The 11,217-nt window shown below is 35.2% G+C and overlaps 1 protein-coding gene across 2 annotated transcripts; it reads right to left on the bottom strand.

Moving 5' to 3' along the window:
• Positions 1-1,504: 1,504 nt before the first annotated feature.
• LOC132304525 (U-box domain-containing protein 12) lies at positions 1,505-6,056 on the bottom strand. 2 transcript variants are annotated; one of them, XR_009481604.1, is made up of 4 exons: positions 5,104-6,056; positions 3,591-4,544; positions 2,574-2,678; positions 1,505-2,082 (listed from the first exon to the last, which is right to left on the bottom strand). XR_009481604.1 is itself a non-coding variant. In XM_059802252.1 (3 exons), the coding sequence occupies exons 1-2, from the start codon at positions 5,667-5,669 to the stop codon at positions 3,614-3,616; spliced, it is 1,497 nt and encodes a 498-aa protein (XP_059658235.1). In that variant the 5' UTR covers positions 5,670-6,056; the 3' UTR covers positions 2,383-2,678; positions 3,591-3,613. The 2 variants fall into 2 exon arrangements, 1 of the variants encoding a protein (XP_059658235.1); XM_059802252.1 differs by lacking the exon at positions 1,505-2,082 and having other exon boundaries at positions 2,383-2,678.
• Positions 6,057-11,217: the final 5,161 nt, after the last annotated feature.

Here is an 11,217-nt window from a genome sequence, read left to right as displayed (position 1 = left end):
GATTGGATTATATATATATATATATATATATATATATATATATATAGACTCTAGAGGTGAGGTGGAGGTAAATTGTTGATGAATTGACAGTAAAGATCTTGGAATATGGAGTAGATGTTTGCATTTGATGAGAGTTGTTTGGTTGAAGACCAAGAATTGGAATCCAAGGCTTTGCCTAATAAATACTAAGACACCAAACCATTGCAAGGCCACAATACCTTAAAGTCACCATCGTCCCTACACCACCAGCACCATAATTAATATCTTTCCTCCAAGGAGAAGAAAACTATTTCCTTTGACCAAACTATCTATGTGGGACTTTTCTTAGAAATACGATACATATACATATATGTATAGAGAGAGATAGAGAGACATTGGTGGTGGTGGGATTAGTGTCTATAGTCAAAGAAACATTTACTATTCAAAAGGAAGTTACAACAATTAAAGTGTCAATGTAACAGTAATGACTTTGACAACGGGGTATATATATAGCGTTTTAAACAATATAAGACCCAATTTTTGAGAAAAACGAACTACCTAATCAAACCAATGTTACATGAACGTCCACATCAGAGGTACAAGAAGTTAGATCTTGTCCAGCCTAACCATCTATAGAGTTCCGTAAATCATAAATTAAAACTTAATAATAATATCTGGTGGTACTTTCACATCTAGGTAAAGAATTTAAGTCTCTTAATGGCTGCGTGAATCATGTTACAATACAACCATATAAAAATGTATTAAATTCTTAATTTATAATTGAAACACGATGTGGATTCAAGTGTAAGCTTAACTTTTTAAATTTTTAAATTTATTACTTAGGTATTGAAAGTCTACAATATGTGGGATGCTATATCCTCAGGTCCAACAGTTGAATATGGTGGTGGGTCTCACCTTATGGACGATCAAACAGCTAAAATGGTACCGTGATCTCGAGATATTGTAGACTTTCTCGTTGCGCCAGAACACATGAATACAGGATTCCTTGAGCAGTTAGGGAATCCGGGTGTGTGGTTTTGCTTTAATATTGCTTCAACTTGTATAGAGGTGTCCGACAGAATATGCTTCATCTTAGTGCTTTTCTTAAACTATAAATGATTTTGTTTGAATGGTATTCCATATGAAAAGGCCATACAAGGTTACTCCACAATCACACAAGTGTGATGTCGTTTAATGCAACATAATACTTGTGCTATAATTTAGAAGATTCTGAGTGTCGGATTGAGTTTCAAAGTGTCAACTAATTCATGACACACAGTATCGCTTATTTCAAATAGGTAACAAATAGATGCGACATTGAGGTTGCTAGGATGACAGAACATTTGGATGCCATTTTCAGACAACTTTCTAAGCAAACGCGAGGACATCAAATCCAAAACCTAATTTTAAAGTCAATTATTTTACATTTCTTTTAGTATTTTAAATACAATTACGCACCACGTTCTTCAGGTAAAGACTTCATCGCATTCAAGTATAAACCCCTCAACAATGCACGATGAATATTAAATAGGCGGCAACAAAAATTAAGCACTTGGCTTACTTCAAATTTAGCATGTTCAGTATCAGGTCACTATAACTTAAATCTACATCGTTACTTCCTTTAAAATTCAAAGAAAATCATCAATGATCTAGTGGCCCACAAAAGCTCAATTTCACCTATAGAATTTGTGTAAATTCAAGGATCACAGAACCGGTGTTAGATAGTCGTATTCGTCGCCGTCTTCATTCTTGCCTTATTCCGATATAAACGCCGGTTTAAAGAGTTTTGACATAAACTTCTCCAGCAAAGCACTAATGATGAACTGGGTGGACCATTCAATCTATTATTGTAATAGTACAACTGTAAATGATTAATGGAAAGAGAGAGAGCACAATCCGTAGAAAGAAACTGAATTAAGGGAGACAATAAACAACTATCAAGGGAGAAAGAGAAGTTGATGTGATTAGAAGGGGTTCTCATCGTCAAGAAAGGACGATAATAACTCTGCCATCTGCTGGATTTAGACTTATAATGGCCTTCAAGGCCCACACTTCTCTCCAATTCAACGATGAATGCTTCTCGACAAACATTATATGACATCCCTAGAGAGAACAAATAATCAGTGATTGAATACGATAATGTCCAACCTAAAATGCATCAAATGTCCAATCAGTTTTTCTTGGATCCTTAGGTATATGGCCAACAGCAGAGCAGAAATTATTCCCAAGTTCCGTGTCCATATCACAACAACAACAAAGTCTTTTTCAGACTATTTGGGATCGGCTACATGAATCTCATGTTTTCATTTCGCTTTATTTACAGCTAACCGCTAAATCTTTAATTTTCATTTCCTTGAGGAATTCAAAGGAGGCAAATTTTTAGATAATGTCATAGGGTAGATATAAACAAAATCTCCTTGCAATTATTTATATTTACCACAAACATATTTACAGCTGAACAGAAGACATAAACTAGACGACAGAGTCACATATCAGTAGATACTCTGCAGGGACTGAAAATCCATAAGAGGTCAAAGAAAACAAAATACAACTCTTTTTCACACTGAAGATTGTATGACATGTAAGATATATACCTTGTGGAGAGGGTATAGCTGATGAAGTTCAGGAGTACTTAGCAATGAACGGCTTAGGCTTAGATTCTTCTCTCGTCTCCAATTCGCTAACCCTTCTCTCCTCACCTGTAACAAGTAATTAAAAAATGGTTCAGTAAAAATTAAACAGAAGTTAATTAATACAACTATTGAATTAATCAAAGAAATTTGCAGCCCATGTTGTCATTGTATATGCACAATAAGTTCGCTAGCACTTCTCTCCTTATCTGTAATAGGTAATTTAAAAATAGTTCAATGAAGAAGGTCAGAGGCTCAAAATATTAGTTAAACAGAGGTTAATTAATGCTACTGTTAAACTAATCAAAGAAAAGAGGTTTGCTCCATTTGCAGCCCATGCTTTCACTGAAAATGCACAACAAATTCATTTTTTTAACTTCATAAATCCGAAGATACCGGAGGAAACACATAGACCCAGAAAACCCAACAAAGGACTGATTCCCATATGAAAATGGCAGTGAAGGGTCCCTATTGGCTTTCAGAGGAAAATTACCGACACTCTTCTATCTGAGTTACAATGTCAATAATATGAAAATTATATAATTATGAGTGGAACCAACTAGGTAGACAAAAATGTACCAATTGTATGACAGTGACCACAAATAAAAAGGGCTCACCAATTATATGACTAAAGCAGCCCTTAGAAATTCCAAATTTGCATACTATACCACTGAAATGAAAGCACTCTTGAAAAAAGTTAATAGGCTATAGATGATTGTTTGGCATTTGGACAAGTTCTAAAATTATGAGCTGTGAATTATTCAAGCATATCATGTCCACATTCACGTAAAACAAGCTTACCAATTAACAAGAAGGTAACTCGAAATGACATGTCATCACAAATGACAAGTTCACTAGTATAAATGAAATGATATTAATGGTAATTATAATGTAATGTAAATTTTCACAAACAATGGCTGTTTTAAGTCCAATAACAAGCCAAAGTTAACATAAACTCACTAAAATGAAAGAAAGACTAACTTTGATTTTCTTTCACAATCTTCTCAAAATGGTAAGCTTTTAGAAGTTGAAGTTGTTGTGAGGGACTTGAGATGATCGGATGGAACAAAATCTTGCGGCAAATTGGCCCTCTTCACAATCCTTTTCATGTTGTTCTGCAAGCTCTGTTGGACTAATTGCTTCACTGCTTTTCTCTCTTCACTCATCATTAGATCTTCCTCCTCCGAACACTCCTTCAATTGATGATTTGGATCTGCCGTAGATGATGAAGATCCACATATAGGAGCTGAGACTGTACTAAACCCCCCTCCATAGCTTTCTGAAATCTGCTTCCCCTTGTCTATTCGCAAAAACTCCAAGATCCTCGAAGCCCTCTTCTGCGCTAATGTACTCCCTAGAAGAGTTAATTCAAGCAATGCTGAAACAATGCCAGCCTCGATCATGGCTTGTCTATCTCCATATGCTTTGTGTGCCATCACCATTAAAATATAGGACGCTTTCTCTTGACACCCCGGAGAATCGGTCCAATTCAAAACATCAATCAGAATTGGGAATGTATCAGGCATAGTGCTGACTGCTTTTCGACCTTCCGGCACAGACACCACATTGCTTAGAATTGAGAGGACTCTTTCACTCACCTCCATGTCACCCAATGCAGCCAAGAGAAATGGGATCAAGTTGGTTTCTAGAATTGGGGAAACGTTCAAAGGCGATATTGAAAGATTGTATAGTGCTCGCAAAGAGTCCTGTTCGGCTTGTCGGCTGTTCTTTTTCTCCAAATTTTTAAGGGTTTTTACCAAGAAAGGGATTGCCCCTGAAGAACCAATAATTGGTTTATTGGAGTCTAGTGCGCTCAAGCCAAGAAAATTTGCAACTATTGGTTCTGCAACAGCCGGCTTTGGAGACCCATTTGGAGATTCAATGAGCTTTAGCATCTTGTGAACAGCTCCTGCTTTAACAATGGCCGCTTTGTTTCTGCAAAAAACGGTTCACGATGAATTAATTAAGTGATATAGATATATATACATGCGTGTGAATGTGTATACACTATAAGATAAAAAAAAGTTCATACTGATACTGGCCAAGAAAGAAACATGTTCTAGTCTTGTAGGTAAGGTATTCAGAACCTTTTTAAAAACCACACCTGGATATATAGAAAACGACTTGTCCTACAGTATAAATGGCATATAATTGTTTAAATAAGATTCAGATAAAAAAAGGAAAACTCTATTGTTTAAATTATTTTATAAATTAAGCAGAGCGAAAATAAGAGAAACAAAACAATTAAATAATTTCTCAAAAAGAACAGAATTCGAAAATAAAAAGCAAAGAACATTATTATGCTAAATGTAGTACGCAAAAGTAAATTAATACTCTGTAATAAAATTCTTAAAAACTTTCATACACACGTATATATAAATATGCATAAGTATAATAAAATTGGAAAAATGATTACTTTCACTGTTTTCTCAGTAGCCAAACAGATGTTAAAACTAAAAAAAGGCAGATTAATGGAAGCAACAAAGAAACTCACGCATCATTGCCAATCCCTAGATTGAGAAGAGCGTAGAGAGAGGCGATCTGAGAGTTGAGATCGTCCGAATCAAGCAATGCAACGAGAGGCGGAATTGCTCCGAGCAACGCGAGTGTGGTTCTCGCCTCCGGATCTTCCTTCGCAAGCCTCCTCACCTCCATTGCGCCTCCCGAAACGTCGTCGCTTTGCAACCTCTTCACCACTCTCTTCAACTCCTCCAACGTCTCCACCTTCCTCTTCACCTCATCCTCCGATTCCGACCACTCCGACAGCCTCAGTAGCTCCGCTAACTTCTCCGATCCACCGTTCTTCTTCGGCTGGGATCTCGATCCGCCATCGCACTCGCAACTCTGCTTCTGCTGCTGCTGCGGCTGTGGCTTCGGCTTCTCCGGCGGCATTTTCTCGGCATCGTCGTCGTGTCGATAGCGTGAACCGCCGCAGCGCATGGTGTCCATTATTTTCCGGCGGAATGAGGCGCCGGAAAGCACCGTCCACAACCGTGAGTGCCCACCGCCGGCGCGATCGAGCACCACGGATCCGACGCTGTTCTGGTGACACTTGGCCATTTCAGACCTATTCTCCGGCGAAATCAGTACACCATCTCCTACATTGCCCCCTCACACCTTCCAGATAAAGAGAGAAGGCACAAACAGACTGCGTGCGCTTCGTCCAAAGCTACTGTAGAAAGAGAAAATACTGTAGAGAGAGAAAGTAGAAAAAGAATCACAGTGAAAAACACTCGTATACCCTTTCCTGATTCACTGCATATATACACATGCACACAGAGAACGAGAGTAATTAGAGAGAGAAATACTCGTAATCAAGAGAGAGACTGTGTATCTGAAAGAGAGAGTAAGTGGAGGATCTTAAAGAAGAAAGAGGGACTGTGTGGGGGCGTTATAGAGAGCGAGAGTACAGAGAGAGAAAAGCAAGCTTACTAAAGAAGCCATGGCGTTGCATAGGAATGTGTGTACTACAGTATTACTGTATTACTAACATCACACCAGGGGTCCTCATATCCGTGCCATACAGCTCATTAAAGATCTGATGATCAACAAAGAGTGGGACCCAGAAGGGTCTCATGATATGACATCGATCTTTAGCCGTTCGATTGATAGATTTTATGATTATACAATAGGTTAGTGATGTACGGAGAAAGGGGTTTGTGGGTGAAGAGTGAAGTTGAGAGCATGATTCTCTGACTTCGATGATGGTGGGGTGGGTCCCTCAAGAAAAAGGGCCAAAGATTGACTAGTGAGGGAAAAAGCGAAGTGTTGCTATTTCATGCGACAGTCGGTGTAACCGACTCAGTGGGCCCACAGAACTACAGAAGCCCCCGTGGACTAAAGTCGGTGTAACCGATAGTCGCAAGAAAATAATTATTCATAATTATATTTGAACCTCATGCGTTGATCAATTTCGTAAATGCCATAATGTTCCAAATAAGGTTTGTTGGTTCGCTACCTCTTTTTGTTCTTGCTCTATGAACGACAATTTCTTCTTTTGCTTTTCTGTTTTTCTTTAGCAATTCACTCATAAAAATATTAGTTAAATAATTTAGTCAAATTTATCACTTAATTTTAATCTCATCCTTGTCGAATGAAGTGTCAATAGGTTGATTCAAAGTAATTCAACGCCCATACCCATTAATGTTAATTCACGAATTGATTTTATTAAACAATTTAAAGCTCATTTCAAAATGGATAATACTTAGATCTTTATTAGTGAGAATTTATAATATTCTCTCCTCTTAGATGATCTAATAAAAATAAAACGCTATCATCTTTTGTTAAACAGGTTAGCAAATGAATCCTAACATAATGAGATCAGGCAAAGAGGGTTCAATTTTTTTTTTTTTTTTTTCTTGTAAGGATTCAACGTCCGTTCATTCTCTTTCCGGCACCAACAACAAGCCTCTATATTCACCATCTTCTTCCTAAAGGAACTCACTTTTTTTTCTCTTTATGTTGATGTGTTCAATTAATCAAGAGTCTGCTATATTATTCCTAAAGGAACCTATTCATTTTCTTTAAATAGGCACCGAATATAGTGTAGTATTATGTTTACATGAAATTAACAAACTAGGAAGGTGGCAATTGGGATGGTGTGGGTTCACAAAGCAGCTAAAGGGTGGGTGGTAAGGTTGTGGTAGCACTGGTAAGGTGTTTCAATATCCTATCAAAATCAAGGAACATAACCTTAGCAGATATCAAGTTTTTGAGTTTTGTGTTAATATGCATGTGAATCCTTAAATTTAACACATAATCGTTCATGAAAGCCCTTTTCTAGAAAAAGAATCCTAAATGTGTAAGCAAAAAAAAAAAAAAAAAATCATACCTCCTTCAAATATTCTTGATAATTGAATGATGATTGAGAGAGAGGGCCGAAGGTTGATAGGAATAAGATGGTGGAGAGAGAGGGCTGAAGGTTGGTGCCGGAAAGAGATAGAACCAAACGTTGAACCCTAGAGAGAAAATAATAATAATAATAATAATTGAATCCTCTTTACCCAATTTTATTCGGGTAGGATCCGTTTGCTGACCTATTTAATAAAAGATAACGTGTTTTATTTTTATTGAACCACATAAGAAGTGAGGATATTGTAAATCCTTACTAATGAGGATCTAAATATTATCCTTCAAAAATTATTTTAACTTTCCATCTTTCCTCTCCAATTATTCTTTAGAATAGATGCGATTGTCATTCAAATATATATATTTACTAACACTCTACAATTATGTTAAATACATTTTTTATTTTCTTATAGCACTTGTATGGATTCCATAATGGCATAATACACTTACCATATGCGGTTTGAAAGTAAGACCTTAAAGATTTACCTTCCGAATCCCTACCACGCCACTATATCAGCATTATGTTCAATAATTTGAGAATTATATTTTATTTTTTTAAATTTGCAATTTAACAATATGCATGAATTGATTCGAGATACTTATATCTGTGTGAATTTAAATAACAAAGTATAAGGAGTTATTTGAAATTTATACCCGTGCATGATGATTCTAGTAATACATGGATTGCAATAATATATATATAATTTATTTTGGAATCCAATTTTCAATAGCCTTAAATCTCTAGATTTCAAATTCATTCAAAAATTAATTCAAAGCATAACTCATCAAACCCAAGATTTAACTTCTTTTTTTCAATAATTTAAAGTCAATAAATAAAATAATTTATGAGTTATACAATCATAATAATATCATTTAAAGATATGAGAATTTAATTTAGGAACATTTACATTCCAGTAAATGATATAAATAAATAAATAGATTAGAAATGATGTGACAGAACTACTGTATTATTAAAAGCACTTGACTTGACTAGCTAAAAGACAAAATCAGCAATTAAGAAATCAATCGTTATAAATATATTATTTATTTTTAATTTCTCTTATACAATCGTACTTTTTACAGCACGAGACTCCAAAGAATACCTAGATTACTTATTTTTAATTTTTTTTTTCCCTTAAAGATTGATTTTAGGTATGATTTCAAAATTTAGGATGATATATAGAACCTGAAAAATTGTGAAATGGGCACAAGAATAGTTTGGTATCATGGTTATTCTCCTTAACATTGCTACAAACTATATCAATCAGTTGAGTTCAGTATTGATCAACATACTGATGTGTGTATATATATATATATATAGAAGCATAAGGAAACTCAAAATCAGGACAAGCTCAAGAACCTACAAATCTATGACAATGTAACAAATTTATAAATAGTATCACTATAACTGTTTACATTTTGTGTATCAACACTTTGGTCCTCAGCTTCCAACTCAAAAAACAGGGCATGCATGCACCAGACAAAGACACACATGCATGGTTTTCCGATTTAGGACCACCACACAGTACTCCTACAAGTGTGTGTAACCATTTGATTTAGCATTGACATGTGCTTCGAAATAGCCCTAAACAGAGCAAAATCAATGCTTGTTCCTGAAGTAGAACCACATGAGTAAAGTGATGGGTCCAAATGTTGCTTCCTTGAGATTGAGTTTGCTCCCAGTGAAAGGAACTTGAGATTGAGTTGTAGGAAACTTTACCTTCTCAATAATATATCTGCTTTGAACTTCAAGAAAAGAATTTTCAATTATCTCAAACAAACTAGAGTTTGTGGCAGAAGGCGTTCTAGAGTTGTTTAATTCTACGTGCATATCAGACTCTTCGGCATTGTCTTGTGGAAGTCTTTCGAGATCAAAGTTTCAAATTGGCTTAATTGAGAAGCATGACAAGTGTTGAGCACTCTACATTTATCCACACATAAAGAATAGGATCAGAGACTTGAGAGCCTATTTCGGAGAAGGATGCAAAGACAGAGCAAGTGATTCACTCTTCCTGGTGAAGTTGAGCAGCAGCATAGGCTGTCCTCAAACGTTTTCCTTCTGAAAAACAGAATCAACTGCAGAGTTTCCAGAATTAAAATGCCCACTTTTGAGCTTGTGAGAAAATGTAGTTCTTTATTTATTGCTTTTGCACATTGTACAGCTAGCGCAATGCCTAAACCTGCAGTAAAGCAACAAGTGATAAATAAGAAATATAATTATGATATATGCTAGAGAAAGTGTATAACAGAGAAAAAAAAAATTACAATTAATGTTGTTGGAAAATGTTTTGTCATTATAGTACAAAAAATAATCAGTGATTTGAATAGAGTCCAGGCAATGTTACTCGAGGATGGAAAATAAAATGAACCTGAAATGTATAGCCAGATTGTTTTCTACAAATAACTTACCAACAGAAGAGGGAGACTATGGCGTTGGATAGAGCGGAATGAATAATAGAATTCATGCAGCCGACCCCAAATAACTTGAAAAAAGACTGTTGAATAACAGAATTCATGAAGCTGGACCCGAATAACTTCCCAACAGAAGGGGAACTTAAGAGATGCATTTTCTTCTATCTAGAGAATATATATAGGGCTTGCTTTATCATAGTATGCATGTGCTCCAAACACTAAATTTTTTACATTTCTGATATATGAGCTAAAACATTACAAAGTTAATTCTGCATCTCTAGTAGTCTAGTTGGACACAAATGAGGTGAGAAATTGGAAATGTAAATAACACTAGAAGCAATAACAGAAAGTGTACATACCTTATAAACCTAAGCTTATGTTGAATTCACCCCCTAAAGTGTCCATTTTTTATTTTTAATTCTTTCTAGAACACAAAAATTTGAATACAGTTTGCAAAGACATCACTTTCAATTGAGATGACTTATACAGTTTTCTTTTCACATTGGTAGGCATGTAACAATAATCGTACACAAACATATACACATACATAACAAAAGTTCTCACAGGAGAATAAGAAGTTCATGCCATTTTCTGAAATAGAAGATGTGATATAAGAAGATAAGAGAACGATATAATTAAAATATTTCTTTTATCTGAACTTGTGATTTTAAATATGATTTTCTTGCCTCAACTTGTTGTTAGTAAAATTTACAAGATATATATGTATATAAAAAATCTCCTGAAAAATGCTATGGTGCTCATTTAGGTTAAATAAATCATAATAAAATAGTTATCAACAATGAGGGAGCATGTTTGATTAAAACATATAATAGAAAATTTCAACAAAAGGCTTGAAAATAACGTTTTCTTATTTCAGAGATCAATTGCACATTCTCTATATTCCTCTTATCCAAGTACCACTGTCCAGAAGAAGAAATTAATGATCAATGACTGCACATTCTCTATATTCCTCTCTCATTCTCCTCCATGGTGTACGGGAGGTTTACCACGTCACAACTTTTATGTACATAGAGATCTGATAATCACAACATTGAGCTCAGTTATAATAACAATGTGCATCATTAGTTCTGTACATTCAATTTGAAAGTACTTGAGTAAGAACAATTTTAAAAAGGCACCTACTAGATTCTAAGTTCGAAGTTCATATACAGATTATTTAAGTTGAACTGTCATTTTTGACATGCATTAATCAAATGCAATGCATCAATTCTATAGAAGAGTAGTCAGATTGTAACAGGAAAAAATGGGAATCAATTTTGAAGACACAAAACTATAAGCATTCCGTGTGAACATTGTAAAAGCAGCATATTTATGCCTGTCAAATAAA

Source organism: Cornus florida, unplaced genomic scaffold, assembly GCF_030987335.1.
Source record: "Cornus florida cultivar Cherokee Brave unplaced genomic scaffold, ASM3098733v1 CherokeeBrave_3.0.0_Hap2_Chr04, whole genome shotgun sequence".
Lineage (NCBI taxonomy): Eukaryota > Viridiplantae > Streptophyta > Magnoliopsida > Cornales > Cornaceae > Cornus > Cornus florida.
Note: the sequence above shows the minus strand (reverse complement) of the source record. Positions and strands in the feature narration are given on the sequence as shown.